Genomic DNA, 24175 nt, shown 5'->3' on the forward strand with positions numbered 1-24175 from the left:
CGAGCTGGGGCTGTTTGTGTTCTTGAGTTAGCAGACTCTTACACTGGTTGGGTTGTAGTAAAATACCACTAAAGTATATTTCTGAATAGAGCTAAAATTCTTTTCCTCAAACTATCTCAGAATTTCTGAGAAGTTCTTACAAAAGCTAATAATTGTATTTCTAAGTTTAGGCAGAGTACTCTTTGAATTATTTAGAGAAAAATTGGTTCCTCTTCTTCCACCAAAGACACTTCCTGAGCAGACACTATTAATTAATTTAAATATTGTTTTGTTGAGCATGTCAGATGGAGAAGTTAGTCAGAAGGACTTTGAGCTCCCTCAAATAAATGGGCGATATGTCTGCAGTAAAGAATTTTCTGTCATACCTTTCCATGTTGCCCAAAGGGTTTCTGTAATTTCATGAGTTATTTCAGTGAAACTTCTTCAGATGCCTTTCTGGGTCGAAATCTGGTTTGGGGTATAAAAAGAAAGTGTTCAGCTTAGAAATCCTTTCATTTCATTAATTGTAAATGTGTCACAGAACTGGAAAAGGAAAAGTCTCACCTTCAGTTTAATCTAAAAATACTTCACTTTTTTAAAAGTATCAAATCTTTTCTCTTGGAATATTAAAAATATACTTACTGTTTAATGCTTTTTTTTGTTGTTGCCAGGGAGGACTTAGGATTTAGGTTTATATCTGAACAAGTCAGCCACCATCCACCTATTAGTGCATTTTATTCTGAAGGCCTCAATAAGGACTTTATATTTCATGGATCAATCTATCCCAAACTAAAGTTCTGGGGAAAGAGTATAGAGGCAGAGCCTCGGGGAACAATTACTTTGGAGCTTCTGAAGTGAGTATGAGAAGTAAATAACTTTTTTCACTTATTGTAATAACCCTGTTGGCTTTTCAGAGGTGATTACCTAAAAACCCCTTGCTGAAGAGGTTGTAAGAATTGATTTACAAGTTAATTTTCACTGCTTAATTTCAGACCTGATTTTTTAAAATTTGTTATGCTTCCATAGCTGTAGCAATTTGACCCAGTTTTTCTACCATGAAAATTAGCATTTCTTACAAATTGGTTGCTACTGAGAGCTAGGTCTGTGAAGGCATATAAAATTTAAATACAGAGATAAAATTCTCTTACTGGGCTGTTCACACTCATCTCAATTTTCAGTATTGCTGTTGGTTTTGGTGGTTTGTATGGAAAGAGCTGCATCTCACAATAACTGTTCTGTGTGGTAAGGGAACAGCAGAAACTTGTGAGGATTTTGCCACTTCCAGAGAAGGATCAGCTTCCTACTAAAATCAAGAATGCCTCTCCAGATTGCTCCCAGGCTTGTCTCTCATAAATTACGTGATGTCCCATGAGTTGTTTTGTGTCCTGGTGGCACAAAGACTCTGGAGCTTTCCCAAGTGGGACATGAGGATGCACTAGAAGAGTTGCAGATAAAGTATTCTGCATTTAGTGCTTTTATAAAGCCTTTCTGAGGTCTAACTCTGAGGTGGTTTTGAAATGTTGACTTAAGAAAATTCTAGACATTTGGTTTCAGTAAAAAACCAACTTTTCTCCCATAGCAAGCATTGACTCTCCCTGTACTTTCTTTGGAAGTAGTTTAATTTTTCAGCTGTTGGCATCTAATATTCCAAAGTTCATAAAAGTATGAACTGGTCTTGGAAATAAATGGTGATGGAAATAAAGGAAATTTGTTCTGAATGTAGAAGGAGCTGAGAATGTTAGTGCAGAATGGAGGTGTTACCAGAATAACGTTTGTTCCTCAAGAGCCTTTCTTTAGAAGACTATTAAAATTCTTGCTGAGCCTAATCAAGGCTGAGATTTAAATTGGAATATAAACAGTTAAAGCATTTATTTTAAATAATTACTTCAAGTTAGCAGCAGGAGTTGAAGTCAAATTTTGAGCCTCTCAATGTTGTGATTCAGACCATTCTGTTGCTTTGAGGAGTCTGAGAACTGCTCAAGGCTTGAGTGAACACAGAGCTGTTTGGGAAGCAAAGCTATGAGTCAGTATTAAATCGTGCCTTTATGTTAACCATGACTACTTTTCAGAGCATTAGAAGACACTTTTCCCTCACTTCTCCAGCACAAAAAGTGCTTCAGTTCATCAGCCCTGACCATAAATGCCTTGTGTTGTGTTTTGCTTTATGCTGTAAAGCTCCTGGTGTCAGAATAGCTCAGGAATAAAACTATGTTTAAAGTCTGGGGGATGAATTTGAGGGATTCTGGTATTTTTCCCCCCAGTTGAAGAGTAGTCATTGTTCTAAACACCCCTTGAAGAAAAGGAGCTGTGGGAAATAGTGAGACTTCAATGATCTGTTATTTCTCTGTGCTGGAAAATGACAGATGACTTAGAAACATTACATTGGAGTGTTCTCTCCATACTCACTGCAAGTAGAAAACACTTTTTACAGAGGACACTGCTTTTTCTTGTATTTTCTGTTAAAACAGAATTTACAAGCTTTTCTAAGAAGGATTAATTGCCACCAGGTAACTTCAGTATTTCCCTTACCAGCATGGAAAGATGAGTGTGAATAGATGGCTTTGACTCTGCTAGTGACAACAGGAGCCCTGTTGTTTAACTTTTTGATAATTTATGGAATAATGCCTTTTTAAGGATTTAGAATCTGTTAACTCACCTTAAAAACTTTGCACAAAAAATAAACCAAAAATAAAACCAAGTGGAAAATCAGTTCTAGGATTTTTCCTTCTTCTCAATAAATCTTTGGGGAAAGGATGGAGTTGAGTAGTGAACTGAATTTTAAAATGTCATGTTTGTGGAGCTTGCTGTAGTGCTGTTGTGTCCCACTGGTGTTAAACAACCAACTAAAAAAATGCAAAAACCACTCACACCCCCAAAATTACCTTAATTGGCAATGGAACAGGTCTCAAATACTGATGAGAAGTTGTGGCATGTTTGTGGGAACCACATATGCAATTTACTGCTGCTGCAGCAATTGAATAGATGACACTGTTAGGCATTAGTTTGTTTGTCTGGTTCTCCTGCAAATACCATGTTTATCACTTAAAACTTGAAAAATGCAAATAAAAAAGATTAATTCTGCTCTTTATGTTGGGCTGAAATTTGTAATCCAAAGCTCAGCAACTTTAAAACTCATGTGAGAAAGGAGAAGAATAAGGGCAATATCACTTTATTAAGTTGCACTAATGTTTGGATACAACACATTGTTGGCTTGTAAAGAAAAGTCTGTTTCTCTTCTCTTTTGAAGCTGAGTGCTGGCTCGGTTCAGAGGAGTGCTAAATATTTTGCCTGCATGAGCAGAATTGAAAACAGGCTTCCATCTCAAGCTCAAGCAAATGATTTCTTTCTCTTATTTCCTTGACAGGCACAATGAAGCTTACACATGGACAAATCCAACCTGCTGTGTACATAATGTAATTATTGGTAAACTGTGGTTAGAACAGTATGGAGTGGTAGAAATTGTAAATCACAGGTAATGCTGATCATGAACCCAGGGGCTGTAGGGATTGTTGTGGTCATTTGTGTTACAGAGCAGATTTTGATTTTTGTCAGACATAGGAAGCTTTGTTTTTTAGCTCCAAAGTCTTGTGTGGTTTTTCTGTCCTTTTGCAGGGTTGCTTTTTTTTTTCTTTTCCTGACAAATGCAAACTCTCCCTAGGCCTGGGCTTACTATCATAATGTTATTAATGAAAAGGCACAAAGCCAGATGGCCTATGGAGAGCAAAAGTTTTACATTTGTAAGTTACCCATCCAAATTCAGCCCCATTGCCAGAGAACAGAAATTAAATTTAACTCCAGAACCATTAAATGGAATAATTGCCAGAGGCTGATTGGACCTCCATGGTATTGATTGTGATTTGTCACTTTTTTTAGTTTAGATTATGGAGAAAGTCTTAAATTAAGGGATAGCACAGAATAAGGGATAATAGCACAGAAAAATGACTGCAGAGTTGGAAAATGTGAACTTGGCATCAACTGCTCTGCCAACTGCCTGTATCAAAGCTTTTGACTTATATAAAATAAATTACCTTCTAAAAGATGAGGGAAGGAATTTTGTGAGAAGTATTACTCCTGCACACATTGCTCTGTCAATAAATGAGAGCTTCAATCCAACAAGCTGCTGTTTGATACTTCTCATAGCACCAAATCTGTAATCCTGTCTCCTGTACATGCACAGAATTTGTCAGTTCTGTGGAATTTTGAAATTTGTGTGCCATTTTAATGCCCTGGTCAGATAATAAGCCATAGTTAAATAAAAATAATTATATATGTATATAACTAACCACCAGCTAACTGTAATGATATTAAAAAAGCTAAATAAGGTAAAATAAATTTTCTGATGTATTTAGGGGCTTGCTTCTCTAAGCATGTACTTATTTCCTCCACAGTACTGGAGATAAATGTGTCCTTAATTTTAAACCGTGTGGACTGTTTGGGAAGGAGCTTCACAGAGTAGAGGGATACATCCAGGACAAGCAGTAAGTGATAAAAGCCTCTTGGTCTCCCTTTTTTTGAACACTGTGGCATTTCTTTCGCTGGCATAGTGACCACACTGATGTGACTTTAAAGTTGGTAGCAATATAGTTTTGTTCTTTGTGTCAGTATTAAACCCCTCAGATTCCAGGATGATAATTTTTAAGCATTATTAGAAAAACACTCCAGGTTTTGGAAATAAAGGGAAAATGCAGAGTAGGTGCAAATGCTGTACTACTGTACAGTCATAATTCCAGTCTTCAGCTTAAAATAATGAGAATGTGGTTGTTAGGAGTTTTTAATTAACCCAAACCTGTTTTGTGACTCTGAGTCTCTGTGTTAAAATTGGTTTTGATGTACCCACATTCATTTAACAGTGGCAAAAGCATATGACTGTCATGAGGATCTGTTCTGGAGGGCTGGAAGGAGCTGAAACCTTTACTTTGCCTATCAAACATCTGTGTTTTCTAAGAATCACCCATTCTGTGATTCTGTGAAATCTGCAAATAGAAACATAAAATGCAGTGAAGTAGGAAGCTGAGTATTTAATATAGATCAGAATCTGCTGGGCTTAGCTTAGCAGGCTCAGTCAGAAGGAAGAGCTCAGTGTCCTTTGCTTTCTCTGCAGCAAGAAGAAGCTGTGTGTGATCTATGGCAAGTGGACAGAATGTCTGTGGTGCACTGATCCCACCACCTACGAGACCTACAAAAAGAGTGAGAAGAGAGGCAGTGAGCAGAAGAAGAAGTCGGTAAGGTGAAGGATTCTTTAGGGAGAAAAGATTCTGAAATGTCCGAAATGAAATCAGAACATCTTATTTAGGTGAATGAAGGGTTAAATCTGACAGGGCAGTGAGAAGGCACTTGGCACTCTGAGCCTTGCAGGCTGTAGCGTGAGCTGCTGGCAGGAAAGGGAGCTCGTGGGAATGGTGTCTGCTGGAGATTGGTCAAAGAGAAATCATCAGATACCAACCCCCAAGCTGGTGTTGTCCAGTCCTTGAATGAGGAAAGTGGCTCTACTGCCAACTCCAGCAGTAAAAATACTAGTATTTGGGCAGTAAAAACAGTAATAATTTAAAGTCAGATATGCTTTTTGGTGATGCAGATTTTCAGAACTTATGATGTAGAAAATCTTTAAAACAAACAGGTCTTGAAATATGCAGGGTTTTTACTTCACATGCAAGCAGTGTCAGGGAAGTTGCTGCTAAAACCTCAGTGTCACATGGAAAATGGGAAATAGTGTATGGTGCAGCAGAGGACTTTGGGTTTCCTTATATCAACAGTTACTCACTGAAAATGAAAAGTTAAACAGAAGCTAATCACTCTTGATGTTAAAAGTATTCACATCAGAAGAATCTAGAACAGCAGCAGGCCTTGCTTTTGTCTCTGGATTCCATCATGGTTCAGGCTTATATTTTGACTCTTAAAAAAAAAAAAAAAGGTTCTGTTCATCTTAAGAAAATCAACTCTTTATTTCCTTCCTTCCTTCCTGTTGAGACTATATTTAGATGGGGAAATGTCTAACAGTAAACCAGATGTTGACATGGAAAGTAGCCTAGAAGTGTCTTTTAAAATAATGAATACTCAAACCAAATGATTGAAATTAGGCTCTTAACCATATGGAGCTGTTTTCTAGTGTATAAAACAGGCCCTGTTTAACTTAATAGGGTATTTTTGATTGAAACAAATGAGCCATGTCAGAGAGGGCAGAAAAAAAAGTAGAATGGGAATGAGAGTGAGGAATACAGTTGCTGTCACTCCAGGATGTTATTGCCTCAAACTTCCCTTCTGGTTGTTGTGGTTTTAAGTAGGTTCTCATGGTGAAATCCTCTAAAATTCCACAATGCTGCTGTCTGTGTCTTGCAGCAGTCAGATTCTCTCAGATTCTGAGAGCAGCCTCGTGAACCATTGGAGTTTTATATGTGCAGCACAGCAGTGCAGCTGGTAACAAAGGAACTTTGAAGGAAAGTCACTGTATTCATAAATTTGAGGACACAGTCTTCACAGTGAGAAAACTGGCAGTGATAATTGTCATTGGAGTCTGGATCAGACTGAAACCAGGGCCTTTTTTTAACCACACATCCAAATGTTTTGTAAATGATGAAGCAATATCCAAAAACAGGTGTGCCCTATTTATGACTTAAGAACTAACTTGGGAGCTGGTTTAAATTTCAGTCTTGGCTCATTTGCACCTAAAGAAACAATGGTCATGTGAGGTGAAATTAAGCTATGGCGTAAGATAGAAGGGAATCTGGAAAAACCACTTCTGAAAGACATTAATTTACTATTATTACTATTACTGATTTTTTTAAACAGTTGTTCAAGTTTTATTTAAGTGTTGGGAAACTGTTCAAGGGTATCAGGAACACGATGTGATAAAAATGAGAGGGACTGTATACAGAGTGAGGAGAAACAAACAGGAGGGATGAGACAGAAGTACAGGAGTGTTCAGTATCTCAAATGTGAACAGATTCTTCAGAATCCTAGATGAAACCATCCAGTGTTCCTTTGTTCCTCTGCCAAATGTTATCTCTGTTTCAGAATGAAGAAGATATTAAATCTGAAAATGATGAGGCTGATGAGATGCCAGAGGTTCAAGACACGGTGCAGTTCATACCAGGCAGTAAATTGCTTTGGAGAATAAACTGTAGGCCACCAAACTCATCACAGGTAACTGTTCCAATTAGCCTGTTCCGTGCTCTTGCTGGTGACTTATCCAGGGGAACATGAGTCATGGCCCAGGGCACCTTGCTGCAGTGTCACTCCTTGGCACAGCACCAGGCTCTGGCAGTTCTTGCTGCACTGAAATTTCACTCCAGCAAGCTCTGCTTCGGTCCTGTGCTGACAGCAGCCCTGCTGTGGCTGAGCTCAAGGAATGCATGCTCCTAGTGCAGCTGGGAATCTGGGGACTTAGGTTAATGTGTCTGGGAGATCTTTGCACTCAGAGTGGCTAAAATATGGATACACATTCCCTTCTGCTGGCCCTGCTTCTCCAAGACAGGCTGCCACAGGGTGCAGTAACTGGGCAGCTGGATATTAATTTCCATAGTTTCAACAAGACTTTTTGGTCTTTTAGGTGTGGGTGGTTTTGTTTAGTTTTGCTTTTTCTTAAACATCATGATGTTAAATATCAATATTGTAGAAAATCTGCCTTAATCCTCACAAGCCAAGACTGCTAAAAAATGAAACTGTGATTTCTATCCCCATCTGCCATTTCTTGTTCTTCCACTCCAACAAAAAATCCAGCTAGTGTTGCATGAGCTTAACCTTGCCTTCAGGGCAGCCAGTAGGGGTTTGACTCAGCAATTTCTCTTGGAAGTTTTCTTGTATCCATTCATTGTGGAGATGCCAGCACTGCTTTGCTGGAATAACTTGTGTGTTCTCTTGAATTTGCTTTTCAGATGTACAATTTCACCAGTTTTGCTGTGAGCCTCAACGAGCTGGAGGCGGGCATGGAAGCGATCCTGGCTCCCACGGACTGCCGGCTGCGCCCGGATATCAGGAACATGGAGAATGGCAACATGGGTATGTGTTTGCTGCAGGAAATGCTTGCACTTGAGTAAGTTTTAGGAAGGATGGCTGAAGGGAGGTCGATGCAAGAAAACAGTCTTCAGTTTCTCGTTCCCAGAGAAGCCTTCACTCTTTTTTATCCTGTGCACTGAACATGCTTTTGAACAGTGTACGTGTGTTTTCTGCCAGAAAATCCTGGGAGGGCAGATGCATCCCTGGATCCCAGGGCTGCTGTCCTGTTATCCTGTGTGTGATGATGTGTTTGCATGTTTGTTAGCTTGGCAGGAGCTGCAGACGTGCTCCCCTTGCTCTGGAGTTTGTCTGGAGAGACGTGAGCAGACATGCTCTGCTGCTCTGGTGTTTGTCAGAGGAAACACACGGCCAGATAGTGAAAAAAATCACTCTCTATGTTACGGCTAATCTGAGTTCTTCCCTGCTGTCTCAGTGCAGTCTTTCTGAGAGATAAAACACCAACGTTTCAGTTTCAGCTCTGTGTTTGTAGCAGCAACTTTGCTGAAATGAGTTTTAGGTTTTTGTTACTAAAGACTGTGTACAGCAAATGCTTTCTCGTGCTTAAATGAATTCTGTTTAATTTCTCTGGTCTTTCCTGTGTTTTCTGCATTTTTGTTTCTTTTTTGCTAAATTCCCAATTTCTCTTGAAACATTGGCTAGATGTGGCAAGCAAAGAGAAGGAGAGACTAGAAGAGAAACAAAGAGCTGCTCGCAAGGAGCGTGCAAAGGATGAGGTGGAGTGGCACACACGGTAAGGGACAAGGAGGGAGGAATCAGTTTAAGCTTGGAATCGTTGGGTGCACTGCTTGAATTGTTTTTATTCAGGACAGCACGTCTGATTGCTTCCATGACAGCACAATTTGTAGGGTCACTTAAAGCATTGCTGGGTTAACAATTAAGTATGTAGCTGGAAGCCAGAATTGCTGATAAGTCTGTCCTGGACAAATTATCTAATAATAAATGCTGAAACCTGTCATAATTAACTGCTGTGGTAATGCTGGATTTTTTTTTTAAACCTACAGAGGTCATGTTTTTGTTAAAATGAATGTTAAAATGTGTCATCTCTCCTTTAACCAGTTCCTGTCCAGCTTTTGGTAGTTGAGCAAGGCATTGTGGCCCTCTAGGGCCTTTTAGTTTCACACTCTCAGGATTTCTTAGCTTGGATACTTCAGAAATTGCTTTTTTAATTGCAATTCAAGTGATTTATGAGTCACAGAGTGCATCAGGGAGTGATGTGTGATTTGGCTGCTGCTCCCACAGGGTGCCTTTCACAGCTGCCAGTACTGTGCAGTCAAGTGTGTGCTCATGGCCACTCACTGCTTCCTTCAAAGCTGCTTCCTTCAAAGGCAAGAACTTTGGGAGGCTCCATGATTTTATGAAGTTCAGAAGAGAAGGCATTCTTTTCCCAAAGCCTGGAGGAGTAGCTACAGATTAATTCCAGTTAATGCCTTGAACAATTTCTTCCAGAGAATATAAAATTGTTTTTGGATAACGTGGTTAAAAAGTGAGCAGCTGTTGGTGTTCTGCTCCATAGAACAGTGACTGTTTCCTCTTGGGACAAATTTCAAAGAAAAGATTGCGTAACTGATTTGGCATTCTTTTAAAGTAAAAATTAATATATATAATCTAGAGTTCGATGTTATTTTTACTTGGAATAGGACAGCAATTTTAAAATCCGTTTCATACTGCTTGACTTTATGCTAAAATAAAAGGTGCTCTACAAGGTGGTGATAATTGTGTAGGAAGTTGAATAATTTTCATGTTCAGAATATTTCCTGAGAATTCTTTTTACAAGAAATACCAGTGTATTTTTAGAATATTTTGTGAAAGAAGCAACACAGTTTTTTTTTCCCTATTAATAACTCTTCATTCTGTTTACTTCTTTCTTTTATTGTTTCTCTCCTTTTTCTTTTTTGTGTTACAGATGGTTTCATCAAGGCACTAACCCATACACTGGGACTCCAGATTGGCTGTACTCAGGTGGCTATTTTGATAGAGATTTCTCAGACTGTCCAGACATATACTGAAATTCCAGAACAAATTGCTCATCTCATCCGGACATCTAGTTACTAGATTTCATTCCAAGCCAGTTACTCTGGTTTTGTTGATAGCAAAAACCAGCTTTTCTAAGTAAATTTTAACAGAAATTCTGTCAGTCAACAATCAGTAATTTAATTATCACTAACGTGTTGGATTGCCAAATATTTAAATACTGTTGCGCTCATTCCATAAAGCTGCATCTGAAATCATCAAGTTTTCACTAATTTTCAGAGGGACCTTTGGTTCTCCATTTCCTCCCCTAGTTTACACTCTGGCAGGAGGATACACTGTATCCATAGAGCACTTAACAGCCTTGAAAACTACATAAATAAAATAGAGATAATCTCCTTGTTACTTAGTACAATAGTGAAGAAGCTGAAGTTTTTGGCACTCGGAGCAGGGATGAAAAGCCAACGTGGTACCAACAGGATCAAGCCCAGTCCTGTCCCACTCCCTGTACTGTATGTAGCACTCCCAGGGACGGGAGCTCCCGGCCCCGCTCTCAACAATTCCATAGCTGAGAGACTCAGGACACAAAACTCAGCCTGAGCCCTCTCACACTGTAGTTGTCTGTTACAGAGTCTTCACAACTTTGGGACACTGTGAGCATTAAACTGTATACCTGTGATAAATCCATAGAGCATACGTTAGGAGAAGGGAAGGGCACAGCCACAATGTGCTTTTCCTGAGGTCAAATGCTGTCCTTAGCATAGGAGAAGCTTTGGAAGCAATAGCAGGAGTGTCGAGGTGGTTCCAATGTAAAATATATTGCTTGCTACCACTTGGAGGCTTAACTCTTCTGCACTACCTTTGGCAGCTTTGGCACTGTGTATGCTTCTAGACTAAACTTTCCTTTGGAAGCACTTCCGTGTGTGTATCCACACAGGTTCATGTTTTGAGGAAGTTTTGGTTTGCATGTTTCTCATTATTAGGTCATGTCTGTTTTGTATGTTGTGAAAAAGCAGAATCAATTTAAAGCTTTGGCAGAGTTATACCTATTACAAGTTTCCTGTGAGCACGTGATGTCAAAAAGTGGGATTTTTTTTTTTTTTTGTTCCATATCACACCATCGAAGCCATATAATACTGGAAATAATCAATTACTGAACTGATGCATTCATTTTCTTTCAAGTGGTACACTTCAGAGGCCAGGGTGGGGAGAGAGGCTTGAAAAATTAGGTCCAGTAATTAAAACTAATCCTAATGTTGCTGCTTGATTTATGAAAGTTTTTAATTGAGTAACCAGGCAAAAATGGAGAGTGGCTGTGCTGCTGTGAAGTTTACAGTAATTTAGAAATTGTTGGTGTTAAGTGCCAGCAACATGAAGAGTTCTAGAAAGAACTGGTCTGATTTGTGTCCAAAACATCTGTGATTTCATCCAGAAAGTAGATTTTTTTGAAGTGTTTCTCTCTCAGCCACAGGATTAAAAAACAAAAGAAAATTAACATATACGTAGAGAAATTCTTCTATCAAATTGTGTACAGCAGTTAGGTTAAATTCGGGGGAAATATAGTTGTCTTCATTGGAAAAATAAGAGAAGCTGTAAAACTTCAAGGCAGTAAGGAAGGGCACAGTCTGTATATCGTTCATGGCTATTTGATTCTGTTGCCACAATTCGTACCTTGTGTTGATAGAAGTCCTCTGAACTTGAGCTGGACTTAGTAGCACAGTGGGGCTGTGTTTGTTCCTAGCATGGGCACAGAGACTTCTGAAAGGACGCTGCTGATCCACACACAACAGCACAAAAACAGTTTTGATAAAAACCTGAGCTTTAACGACAGTGTCAGGCACTGTTAACCCCTCTCCAAACTCATTGCACGTGCCATAGGAAATTTTTTGTTAGGTGAGGATTGAAATGAATCACATATTAGACCAGTGGGAGTTTAAAACTTGCTTTAACTACATAGTATGTTCAATGCTGGAGTGATGTTTTTAAAACAATGCATATAAATAGAAATTGCCTGAATGGAAAAAATCTATGCAGATGTTCTGTTTCCAAGAGGAGGTGTACAGGTTAGCATCCCTTTTGTCTAAGCCAGGATTTAAATTCAAAGACCTAAAGCCTTTTCATTATGTGAAAGCATGAAACAATTGTACCAACATGTTTAATCCAAACTTCAGTATAGAATCTTCATGGGATATAAAAAGAAACTGGGAACATTTCCAGTATAAGAACACTTCATTAGTTACATCTTCACCCCCGTCTCTCCTCCCTTTAGTCAGAAGTTTTCAGTAAAATTTCAGATTAGTTCCAAACCCATTCTTCTAATTTATTGTTCTTCATTGGCAACACTGTCAGAACCCTTTCCCTGTGCTGCCAACATGGCTCTGCTTGGCCAGCCCTGGCATTCCTAATGCTCTCAAAGTCCAAAAGTTTTTATTTTCGATGCAGATCTCGCCTCAGTAGTTTACGTGTCAAAACATTAATAACTTTGCACCTTTTGAAAGAATGTCACTTTTATAACTTGATTAAACACTGTATATAAGATAACTGTGTTAGTATATGTTAATACAGCTACATAGAGAAACCAGCTAGAAAGAAATTATAATAAATACTTAATAAATACCCTTTGGGCCTCTGGATGGTGACAGAGATTTTTGTAAGACCTGTACAGAGCAGCTGGTGGGGGGTGGGGGGCACTCTGACTTTGCTCTGGGGCAGTACCTTGATTTCATTGTGATGTTCACTGGACAGAGATGATTTAAATTGGAGCTTTGGACACCTCCAGCCGTGGGTGGAGGTGTCCAGCCGTGGTGGACTCTGTTCCTCAGCACCTTTGCCCTGTGGGGTGATGGGGGTGCAGGACAGCGAGGGCTGTGCGGGGCTGGTGCTGCCAGACCCGAAACCTGCAGGGGCCCGGAATTGGCAGTGGGAAGAGCCTCAGGAGTGCTCCCAGCACTGAGACCTCACCTTGGTGTGATGATGGAGAGTCCAGGTGTGAGCTGGAGCTGGGAGAGAGAGTGGACTTGTGGTAAAAATATTATAAATGTGAAAGTTAGCTTGGTAGTGTCTGTACAGCACTTGTATCTTGGAGGTGATGTCCTGCTGTGAATGGGGAGCAGCTTTTCACACATCCAGCATTTACAGAACTCTTGTCACCCCGATTAACGAGGACAGGAACCATCTACCCTAGAAGAGAACTAATGAAAACTATTTATTCTTGTTTAATAATTAAAAACAATTTCCCAGTAATTTTTTGTTTAAAAAACAAACCCGAGACTCTTCACGCAGTGCTGCTGTTGGGAGCACAGGCCCCACACCGCACGCTCCCGGCTCTTTTTCAAAACGCCTGCGAGCTGGGTCGGGGAAGCAATGCTGAAATACTGAGGCAACCCGGGCTTTGGCCATGGGCTCGGCGTGCCTCCCGTGGAAGGATTTATTTCGTGTAACCATTCCCTGCCTGTGCTGGGAATAAAGGTGTTGTTGGAGACGCGCTGGCCCTGAGCTGTGTTTGGCTGAAGGATGGGATGGGGGCGAGGGGGTCATGAGGGGTTGAGGGGGGGTGAAGGGGGAGCGCCGCCATGTTCCGTGACACAGCAGGGGCGCCTGGCCCCGCCCGCCGTGATTGACAGCCGTGCCAGCCAATAGCGCGGGGCCGTGGCGGCGCGCGCCCTGCGTGGGGCGGGGTTCCGGCGCGCGGGGCAGGAAGAGCTGAGGCGGCGGCGGAGGAGGAGGAGGAGGAGGCTGAAGGTACCGGTCGGGATTGCCGCGGTACCCCCGGGACTGCGCGCCTCACGGCGGCCGGGTGGGGGTCTCCTGCCGGGAGAAGCCGAGGGGAAGGCAGCACGGCGGCCTCGGGGGCCCGGCAGAAGGTCGCGGCCTCTGGGCGGGCGGGGGGGTGCCCGGGCCGGGCCGCGTAGCCCCCCTGTCCCGGCTCGGCTCCGACTGCTGCTCAGCGGCGGGGCCGGGCCTGGCCGGGCTGTGAGCGCAGCGCGACCCCGGGAACAGCCGCGCGGTCCCGCAGGGCCGGCCGGGCCCGGCATCGCCAGGCCCGGGGTCGGGCAGTGCGGGAGCGGGGGCCGGGGTGCCGCCGTGAGGGGTCACCGTGAGGGTCAGTGGAGCACGGGGCAGCCTGTGGGGCTCTGGGGGGATGCTGAAGCCGCAATCTGAAGATATAGCAGCGCTTCCTGCTTTGAAACATGGTTCGAACTGAAGAAGGAAGCTCCCGGGGACGGTGGCTTCATTTTCAAGTGCCTCAGCACACAGGCTGCCCTTTATTAGTGGGGGGCTGTAGAGCCTCCTGTCTTCATCCAGGGTTCTGCTTTAGCTCAGTTGAATCACTCTGGAATTCTGCAGGCAGCAGGACCAGATTGGTTTTGTGAAGCTACCTAGCAGAGGTTGAAATTCCATATTGGGAAAGAGGATATGGGAAGGTTTCTCATCACACCTGCTGCTCTCTCTCTTTCCAGGATGTCTTCAGGTGCGTTATTTCCAAGCCTGGTGCCAGGCTCTCGTGGCTCCTCGAGCAAATACCTGGTGGAATTTCGGGCAGGGAAGATGTCCCTGAAAGGCAGCACTGTAACTCCAGACAAGAGAAAAGGCCTTGTTTACATCCAGCAAACTGATGATTCCCTCATTCACTTCTGCTGGAAGGACAGGACTTCGGGCAATGTGGAGGATGTGAGTATGAGCTTGTGTTTCAGTGCTGAGGTGTTATGTCATGTTCTGATCTGCTGGCACTGCGGAAAGAGCTCCTTCAGGACAAATTAGGGCGAGAATGTCACTGACAGACCTGCACTTCCACATCCTCTGTGCTCTGAGGAGCAGATGGAAGAAAGTTTGTGGAGTAGGGCAAAGGGATTTGGGAGGTGGAAAGGAATATTGATGTATTTTCTCAAACATTTGTTTCTCCTGACACACTTTCCAGGATTTGATTATTTTTCCCGATGACTGTGAGTTCAAGAGAGTCCCACAATGCACCACAGGCCGTGTGTATGTATTGAAGTTCAAGGCAGGATCAAAACGACTCTTCTTCTGGATGCAGGTTTGTGGGAAGCCAATGACAAAGGTCTTGGATCAAAATGCCCCCAGTATGACTCATACCAAGAGCAATTGTCTTGCAGGAGCCGAAGACAGACAAGGATGAGGAGCACTGCCGTAAGGTGAATGAGTATCTCAACAATCCCCCCATGCCAGGGGCACTGGGTGGGAATGCCAGCGGAGGCCACGAGCTCTCAGCACTAGGAGGTACAGTCCATTCTCTGCTCCTTCATGTCAGAGGCTTTTTTTTTTTTTTTTTTTTAATTTATGTCTAGACTAAGCCCCTAGAGTTCCCTAGGAAGAAATCCTCATGGCTGTGGAGGGTGAGCTGGGGACAGTGTTAATACCAGAAGCATAAACATGCTTTTAGCAGAATAAACTGTGCTGTTAAAATAGGTGTAGGCTGAAAGTTAAGACTGCCAGGAGAAAGCTCTTTCTTTCCAGTAAATTCTCTGGAGTCTTACCTCTTTATGAAGCCAAGTTACATTTATCTTTTATGAAGATCATGAATCAGTAAACACTTGAAACTGTTTTTCCATACAGAATGTGATGCCAATTAATCTCCTGCTGTTTGAGCCGGAGTGCTGTGAAAAAAACTATGTGAATATGTTGTGTTTCAGAATGTTTTTGTTTTTAGGTGAGGGTGGCTTGCAAAGCCTTCTTGGAAACATGAGCCATAACCAGCTCATGCAGCTGATCGGACCAACGGGCTTAGGAGGACTTGGTAAAATGCTTTAATATCTTTATGCCAAAATGGTATTTTGTCCTGCCAGGTTAAATCTTACCTGACAATATTTTCAAGTAGTGCTATTGATCTCAATAGCGCTTCTTTCATGTGAGAAGGCAAGGCCTTGCCTCAGAGATGAGCTCAGGGACAGAAAAAGGGTATCAGATTCTACACAGCACTCATCTCAGGGCTTGATCTGCAAGGAACCATGGTTCTGCTCCTTGCTGCACTGAATCTTCTGCTTTTTTTCCCGTAGTTTTTTTTCTCCTCTTCTTTTTCCTAAATATTCACTGGAGCAGGGGCTGAAAACCAGTGATTTGTTCCTGGTGGATATGCTCATTGCCAAACTGGAATTGCTTGTGTTGTCTCTGATTCAGTGAATATTTGTGTGCAAATTAGGAAGAGTTCAAGAGGAAGGTTGGAGTGGTCCCACCCCACAGCCCTCCCCAGTCAGAGGGGCAAGGCTCAGGGCAGGGCTTTCTCTCCTGGGTGGCTCTGGGGAGAGCTGGAATCACTGTTTCTGAAGGGGCTGAGGGCTGTGTTGGAGTCCCTGCTGTGGTCTGTTCTCAATGCTATTCATGCTCCAGGAGCATTTTCTGACAGATCAGACCCTCGAGTGCAAATTGACAAAGGAACACAGATGGCAGTGACAAAGGTTCTGTGCTTAAGCTCAGAAGTCCATTTTTGTGGATCTGGCTGGGTTTTTTTTAGCTTCAGATGCATGTCTCATATTGGTGGCATGTTCAGATGTAAATCTCATGTTAGTGTTGGAAAAATCTGGCCTTTTAGGATGTGTTTGGAAAAGATCTTCCTCTTGAAGCTTCACATAATTCTGAGACTGTCCTCCTTTTCTCAACACTTTTCCTCAGCAATTCTTCTTTCCTTGCCTTAACATCCAGCCATAAGCTAGATTGACATGTAGCAGAAAGAGAACCATCTGCTTGCTTCTGCAAACAGTGGTTGTGAATCACTGGGGATCATTTCCCCTGAGAGTGTCATCTCCTTCACATCTGGTTTACATCTCTTGGGGTTCTGCAGAGCTCCAAAGGAGCTCTCCTGCTCCTGGGTCACTTTTACCGTGAAATGGAGCAGAGCAGTGTGTGGTGCAGCCAGGTGAACTTCACCTGCCATGCCTGCTGCTGGGGAAGCTCTGGGATGAGTGACAGGAAGTGTTGGTTCCATGGGATTGTTCCTGTACAAGGAGGGACTGGCAGGGGCTCACTCTGCACAGGGTCTGCAGCTGCAGTTGGCCACAGGTTTGCTCAGTGAAGGTTATTCTGTCCTCTGTTCCCAGGTGCTCCCAAAGGTGGGTGAGAAATGCAGGTGCTTTGTGTGTATAATGAGGTGTGGTGCAAGGAACTGCTGATGGGAAATTGGTTGTTTGGCTGATGTGGCTCAAAGGAGTTGTAGGGGAACAGTGGAGTCCCTGAAAATTCCAGGGGTGCCAACAGCCAAGCCTTTTCCCAGCTTAGGTTCTTGACCCTGCAGTAAGTCCTTGGTAGTTGGGATGTGTGATGGAGGAGGCTGATTCTGGTTTCTTTGGCATAGGGGTGTTGGTTTCCTGCTGGCTGCTCTCCTGAGAGCACTTGGGCTGTGGAGCTGTCCTTCCTTTGCCCGTGAAGCGTTTGAGAGCTTGGCTGATTCTGTTGCTGTATCTTTGCATTAGGTTTGAAGCTGCAAACCCCTGGTCTGTGAGGAGAGAGTGGTGGCAACTCAGACACCTCTGGGATCTTCTGCTGAGGGCCTTAATTTTAAAGTTGATAGAAAAGTTGTATTTTTGGTATAGCAGATAAGAGGAGAGGGCTGTGTTACAATGATGTACGTATGGCACAAACCGGAGTAACTTCATCCTTGTGTACACCTAGAAATTGAGTCATTTCTGAGATGTTCAGCTCTCTAATGGGGATGCAAGATCAGAAAAGAAGATTCTTTTAATTTACAGAAGGGGATGGGAGGGTGGGTTGAGCTCTTTCACCCCCTCCTCTATTTTAGCAAATAAAACCTTTCAGGTACAAGAGCATCCTCTCCAGTGAAGAGAGGTGCAGGAAACCTAAAGAAATGAATGTCTAAACCTGTTCTTCTTTCATGTTTACGGAAGGTGGGCTGGGCGCACTGACGGGGCCTGGGCTGGCCAGTCTGCTCGGGAGTGGGGGACCCCCAACCAGCAGCTCATCATCAAGGTAGGAGGCCTTGCCTGCCCTGGGCCTGCAGGGCTGTTGTAATGTGAACTTGCACTGTTATGGGAGGAATCGTGGCTTATTCAATGGGGAATATGGTGGGAATCGAGGCTGCTTATTACCTCTCTCAAATGAGGTAGGAGTTTTTCATACTGTAAAGGTTTGAAAAGAAGCTTTTCAGAATACAAAAGGTTTATGCAGGGAATTAATTGTCCTAATTATCTTGGGCAGCTCTCGCAGCCAGTCGGCTGCAGTGACTCCATCTTCCACGACTTCTTCCACCCGTGTAACGCCTGCCCCGTCCGTCCCTGCGGCTGCCTCTGTGACCAGCCCCAGCCCCGTTCCCAGTTCGGGTAATGGAACCAGCTCAGCCACAAGCCCAACCCAGCCCATTCAATTGAGTGACCTTCAGAACATTTTAGCTACTATGAATGTGCCATCTGGAGCAGGAGGACAGCAAGGTAACAGTGCTCTGACCAGGCAGCTGCTGGATCCAGGAGTCCTTTGGAGCTGTTTTACTGTCCTGTCCTGTTCCACATTGGTTTGAAAGGTCTCTTTAATTTTTTTGTTCCTGTTTTTTGGTGGTGGTGGTTTGTTTCTTTTTAAATTTTAGTGCTGTTTTTGACTGCTTCGGGATAACTTATTCTCACTCCAAAACTGAGAGGAAGAAAAGATGGTGGCAGTGTGCTTAATACTCAGACCCTGACTAGATCATTTGATTTGCATGACAAAAACATGGGGGTTTGCGTGTCGTCTAATGGCCAACCCTTTTTTTCCTCCTAGTGGACCTGGCAGCTGTTCTGACTCCTGAGATCATGGCTCCCATCCTGGCCAACGCTGAAGTTCAGGAGCGATTGATGCCTTACCTTCCCTCAGGGGAATCCCTGCCGCAGACTGCGGAAGAGATCCAGAACACCCTGACGTCTCCTCAGTTCCAGCAGGTAGATGCTGGCTCTAGGGGGAAGTGCACTCATCCTTCCCCCTTTCTATCCTTCTGATTCACCTTGCCCTGCTTTTCCAGGTTCCTGGCACTGTTCAGAGTGGGAAGTTGCTCAGTAGAAGTGGAAAGGAGGAGGGACATGGTTTAATGGAGCACTAGTTCTTCCTGCAGTCACTCAAGGGCAGACAGGAATGGCTTTTACTTTTTCTATTGGAGTTGGGCTTTACCTTTCACTTTACTTTTATATGCTCTCTGGCAAATGACAGGAGTAGTAGCAAATTCATTGTTGCCTTTCAGCAAAGGGTCCTTAAAGGTAATTTCAGGTGACTGAAGGGATGAGATACTCATGGTTACTACTCTACATTCCTTGAAACACCAGTCCTTAAGTGCAGGATACTGTGTGTGATAAAAGCTTACAGACCAATCTGAACTAGTAATTTACACCAATTGATTGAAATTTGTCCATTTGCAAAATTTCAGTAGCTTAAATGACTGTTTTAGATTAAACTGCAGCAACGTCCACGCAGACAAAAGGAAGTGAGGGACATGTAATTGGTAATTATTTTATTGCATATCTGTTCCCAAGCCCTGCCCTGACAGAACTGCTCTCCTCCTGGGGTTACTGCTGCGGGAATCTGATGCAAACTTTATTTTGATGTTGTTAACTCCAATCCACAGGCTTTGAGCATGTTCAGTGCTGCCTTAGCTTCAGGACAGCTGGGCCCACTCATGAGCCAGTTTGGGCTACCTGCAGAGGCAGTAGATGCAGCAAATAAAGGCGGTGAGTGCTGGTGGGAGCAGGAGAGAGGGGGTTGGTGGGGGTGTTGGCACTGCACAGAGCCATTGAATGTGGGGTGTAAGGATCAGCTTCTCTCCAACTCTCCCTCTCTGAGAGGCTTGAGTCTGCAAGCTGACTCCTGAAGGAAAAGGAAGGTGGGACAGGTGTTCCCAGCAGACAGTGAGGTGTGATGTGCAGTGAGAGAAGTTGGGGTTCTGCAGAGAGATGTTGGCTTTGGTTTCTTATAGAGATGCAAAAGACTTTGGAGGTGTCACCTTGTTCAGGAATGCCTTTCTTGTGGGAGTCTTTAATGATTCATCAGTGAACACAATCAGGGCGAGCTCTGGCATCCCTTTTCCCTAATGAGCTTTTAGCATCCCTTTCCATTACTGTAAAGATTCTGGTCTTGGGATGCCCATGCACAATTCAAGTGCATAAAATGCTGTGTCAGAGAAATCTGGATGTGTGTTAGTGTTGTTTAAAATTTTCCTCCCTGCTAATTCATACTAAAGCAACTGTTTGCTTTCTAAGTAATGAAGCTTTAACCTTGTGTGGACAATGAGCTCCCGGCCAGGAAGTGAAATTAACTCGTGTGTTTGACTTCTAGATGTAGAAGCCTTTGCCAAAGCCATGCAGAACAGTGTCAAGTCAGACCAAAAGGAAGGAGACTCCAAGGACAAGAAAGATGAAGAGGAAGATATGAGTTTAGATTAAGTTATTTGCTCTTCCTTACAGATATTCCTAGATACTAACTTAAGCAACTGCAGTAGGATTACTAACTTCATATTATGCTTATATAAATCTACAAATAAAGGAATTTTCTTTATCTGCCATACTGTTCCTTCCAGTCTGTACAGTATCCCTACACTGCTGATTATCCCTCTTCCAGTTCATCAGCCTGATGCTTACTCTCCCCAGGTAAAGTGAAAGAGAGTAACATAAAACTTTATTTGACTCCAAAGTATGTACCAGTGATTTACAAAGACCATCTTTAATACTACAACTTTAAAAACAGGTCATAATTACATTTAAGATGGACATGTTAAAAACCCATTTTACAATATTTACCCCTCATAAAAAAACCCACAATATAATGATATAAGTTACAAGTCCATTTCAGAAGCAAGATTTTGTCCCCAAGTGGCCAGAGATATATATATACACACACAAATATATATATGACGTGTAAGTGCACGAGTGAACTGGGTGTCCTGGGAGAAAAAAGCTGCTTTAAGTGGAGACTGCACTACACCAGGGCTGAACAGGAGCCAGGGTGGGCGAGGGCCAGGTGCCACCCCACACACCTGGCCAGATATGGAGGTAACCTTTCTATATCTTCCCTTTCAAGCAATGGTTTCTTGCTTCACACAACAGGACTTTTGTCAGTGTACTACCAGTGCTGAATTCAAGTGCAGAGCCAGTGGTGGTTGTGCCTTTCTGCTTTACCTCAGCAGTTCTAGCCCAATCTGTTCTTTTTTTTTGATTCTTATAAATTACTCTGATAAGATGCTAATTCTGCAAACAGAATTTTGTCCAAGTTCCCCCTTGCAGAGCTTTTTGTGTAGCAGGAGCAGGTGAGCTGAGACTGCCCTTGGAGGAAGGTTAAATGTGCCCTTGCTTAAAAAACCCCCAAACCGATGGAATTAATCCAGTTTGTCCTAATTGCATTTAAAACAGAAACTGCCTGCAGCCTTTATCAGCAGACAGTCTGTGACATTTATTAACAGCCTCAAGTGTTTGGTGAACTAAATCTGTGTGCGTTGTACGTGTGGGGTGAAGGGAAGAGGATTCAGGACGTGCTGCAGGGCTGCTCTGTCTCCTGCCACGAGCCATGGGGCAGCATGAGCCCTGTTGCAGATCCCTGACCACCCAGGAAGGACTCACCTGTCACCACATCCCGCTCCAACGTTTTGGTTCTATTCGTTAAACATCCCCGAAGTGCCCTCTTCTCCCCAACCGTCCTCCCCTGCCCTCCTTCCCCTGGGATTCGTGGCCCCTCTGTTTTGGCCCAGGCCTGTGCCTGCAGTCACTGGAGACAAGTGTGTCTGAGCACAGTCAGTGCTCTGGAGCGATGACACCGGGGCCAGAGCAGTGTTCTGTCCCTCAGGCTGTCCGTGGATGTGGCACTGAGAGCACGGGGCAGCCCTTCAGGCTGACAGAGCCCCGGGCAGTCCCAGCTCGAGGCAGGTCCACGTGCCTCTGGTTAATCAGCAGGTTCCTGACACAGCCCACGTAGTGAGGGAGGGGAGGTAACAGCAGCCCTGTGCTGGCCTTGTCTGTCTCTGCACAAGAAAAAAGAAAAGCAGGCATTAGTCTGGCAAAGGCTTAAATACCTCTTCCTAGCACCAGGAATAGCATCTGCCTTGTCCTTGGGGTATTTCATCCTGGAGCACATCTTTCCTAGCTCACCTAGCAGCCCTCCCAGGGAGAAGGTTGCCCTTGTGCTGGGTGCAGGAGGCTGGTTGGGTCCCACTGTGTGGTTGCCTTCTGTGTCCACATCCACCTGGATTATGTTTTTCCATTTGGTAACTTCAAAAGAAAACAACAGTCAGTGCTTTTTCCTTACCCATGGAGCAAGCCCACCTCTGCTCTCCAGCCTAGACAAAGAGGAAGAGCAGAACTACTGGGAGGGTCAAAGGGCCTGGCTCTTGGGAAATGCCCAGAGTCTGGACAATCTGCCCCAAAACCTCGTCCAGTGCTGGCTGAACAAGATGAAGGTTTAAAACAGAGCTGTGCTGAGATGGAGCTGCAGCTGTGCCCTCAATCCCAAAATGGGCTTGATGCAAAACAGCACCTGCTGAATGGCAGCTGCATTAAAGGCTGAGTTTTCCTGTACAGATAGGAATCCTGCAATCCCTGCTGCCAGCTTTGGGCTTGGAGCCCTTTGGATACACTCAATACCAAAGCAAGTTGGACTTTCACTTTAAAGTTGGACACAGTCCAGGATGGATCAAGTCCTGTGGAACATCCTTGGCCTTGCCAGCAGCTCCATGAACTGGAAAAACAACCTATGTCTCCTGGCTACCAAAGCTGACAGTGCTAAGATCAGGCAAGAATTCTTGTTAATTAGGAAACAGACCTCATGGCACCTACGAACTCCCAAATTAAGTGCATACAGCAGGGGGATAGGGTTTAAATTGCAGAGTCTGGGCTTGTCCTGAGCTCCCCTAGGAGATGCAGGCTGAGCAGGGCTGAAGCAGAGGCACAGAACCAGGGGAGCTGTCACCTCACCTGCAATGGTGTGCCACTGCCCATCGCAGAGAGCTGGGCATGTCACCGACGCTGAGAACTCATCAGCCCCAGCGCTTGCTTTCACAGTGACCTGGAGTGAGACAAATCCATCAGAGCTGGAGAGCTGGGAGGGACAGGCAGGAGACACCCATTCCCTCTGAAAACCTGTGGGGAAGCCACCCTCACAGTACCTTGGTGTCTTCCATGTAGAGCAGGAGATGGTGGCTTCTCCTCGTGCCAATGTGGAAGATGAGGCCAGAGGTACTGCGGGGACGGACCTCCAGCGTCACCTCCAAGTCCTGCTCAGTCATCACTGCATCAGCTGGAAGAGAAATGCCACTGATGAGAAGAGGACCGAGGGGATTCCCATGGAGTGTGATCCTCCTAGTCCCAGGCTGCAGTGGGGTACCTAAGGTGATGGAGCCGCCATCCGTGGCAAAGAAGACGCCGCTCTCCAGTGCGCCCTCGTAGCACGGGGTCACCCCAAAAGTGCGTGAGGGGGGACCCAGGGGCCTCCCATCCAGCTGTGGGTTCCTCAGGCAGCCATCAAAGCTGGAGGCCGATGCAGCCTGTGGAGAGAGGCCACTGAGCACAGAGGGGGCAAAGGCACGAGGTGATGCCATGGCACTGGGAACAGGCTGAGAGAGGGTGATGCCATGGGGCTGCCAAGCCCTTACCGGTATGTGAGCCTTGGCTTTTCCAGATGGAAGCCCCCCAACATACAAGGGGCTCTGGGCCACGAAGACCCCTGGGGTGGCCACCGCAGCACCCTGGGCTCGCAGCCCATCGATGACCAGCTGGGCCCGGCTCTGGTCTCTGCTGAAGAAGACCTGCAAGGAGCAAAGGTCAGTGCCAAGACTGGAGGTGTCCTGGGTTGGGAGGAGCCCCAGGGCTGTGCTTAGGAAGGGAAGCTGAACTCAAGAGGTTCAGCCAGTCCTGGCTGTGATTCCTCTGTCCTCTTTGCTCCCCTGGGACTGCAGTGTCCCATGTGCAATTGAGAAGCAATGTCCAGAGCGGGGCTGCACTGAGCCAAGCCCTGCAGGGGCACTGATGTGGTTCAGGGAGGTGCTGCTGAGCCCTGTGCCCTGCTCACCGTGTGCCACCGCCGGTCTCGGTACTTGTCCTTGCTGCGGATGCGCAGCCGGCGCCTGCCAACATACACCAGGAAAACAAAGCGTCCATTGGAGACAAACAGAGCCATGGAGGAGCCCCGCTGGCCCGCCACATAGAACAGCAGCCCACTGGAGGAGTTCAGTTTCACCTCCAGCGAGAAATGGGACCTGCGGGGACAGGGAGTGATGGGAGCACTTGGCTCTCGGGACATTGTGCTT

General features: G+C 44.6%; 3 protein-coding genes across 7 annotated transcripts in view; 2 read left to right on the top strand and 1 right to left on the bottom strand.

Annotated features, from left to right (window-relative positions):
• The window catches only part of OSBPL2 (oxysterol binding protein like 2), a 35418-nt gene extending 22825 nt beyond the window's left edge, over positions 1–12593 (top strand). For all 3 annotated transcript variants that reach the window (XM_014873843.2, XM_014873842.2, XM_088174762.1), the window contains 8 exons: positions 651–833; positions 3344–3451; positions 4368–4457; positions 5081–5201; positions 6991–7119; positions 7851–7974; positions 8632–8722; positions 9896–12593. In XM_014873843.2, coding sequence (XP_014729329.2) covers positions 651–833; positions 3344–3451; positions 4368–4457; positions 5081–5201; positions 6991–7119; positions 7851–7974; positions 8632–8722; positions 9896–9998 — 949 coding nt within the window. In that variant the 3' untranslated portion in view covers positions 9999–12593. The remainder of the gene's footprint in view (positions 1–650; positions 834–3343; positions 3452–4367; positions 4458–5080; positions 5202–6990; positions 7120–7850; positions 7975–8631; positions 8723–9895) is intronic.
• A 1028-nt stretch (positions 12594–13621) lies between these two features.
• ADRM1 (ADRM1 26S proteasome ubiquitin receptor) lies at positions 13622–20444 on the top strand. 2 transcript variants are annotated; one of them, XM_014873821.2, is made up of 10 exons: positions 13622–13701; positions 14421–14631; positions 14879–14995; positions 15075–15198; positions 15629–15715; positions 17817–17898; positions 18127–18356; positions 18679–18836; positions 19514–19616; positions 20221–20444. In XM_014873821.2, exons 2-10 carry the CDS (start codon positions 14422–14424, stop codon positions 20325–20327), a joined length of 1218 nt encoding a protein of 405 aa, XP_014729307.1. In that variant the 5' UTR covers positions 13622–13701; position 14421; the 3' UTR covers positions 20328–20444. The 2 variants fall into 2 exon arrangements, with proteins under 2 accessions (XP_014729307.1, XP_088030890.1); XM_088174764.1 differs by lacking the exon at positions 13622–13701 and adding an exon at positions 13722–13823.
• Positions 20445–20532: 88 nt separating this feature from the next.
• LAMA5 (laminin subunit alpha 5) overlaps positions 20533–24175 on the bottom strand; it is an 85477-nt gene continuing 81834 nt past the window's right edge. For both annotated transcript variants that reach the window (XM_088174763.1, XM_014873820.2), the window contains exons 74-80: positions 23938–24124; positions 23522–23674; positions 23254–23413; positions 23036–23166; positions 22845–22935; positions 22023–22142; positions 20533–21895 (exon numbers count right to left, since the gene is read on the bottom strand). In XM_088174763.1, the coding sequence (XP_088030889.1) occupies positions 21717–21895; positions 22023–22142; positions 22845–22935; positions 23036–23166; positions 23254–23413; positions 23522–23674; positions 23938–24124 (1021 nt within the window). In that variant the 3' untranslated portion in view covers positions 20533–21716. The remainder of the gene's footprint in view (positions 21896–22022; positions 22143–22844; positions 22936–23035; positions 23167–23253; positions 23414–23521; positions 23675–23937; positions 24125–24175) is intronic.

Source organism: Sturnus vulgaris, chromosome 17 (assembly GCF_052056855.1).
Source record: "Sturnus vulgaris isolate bStuVul1 chromosome 17, bStuVul1.hap1, whole genome shotgun sequence".
Classification (NCBI taxonomy): domain Eukaryota; kingdom Metazoa; phylum Chordata; class Aves; order Passeriformes; family Sturnidae; genus Sturnus; species Sturnus vulgaris.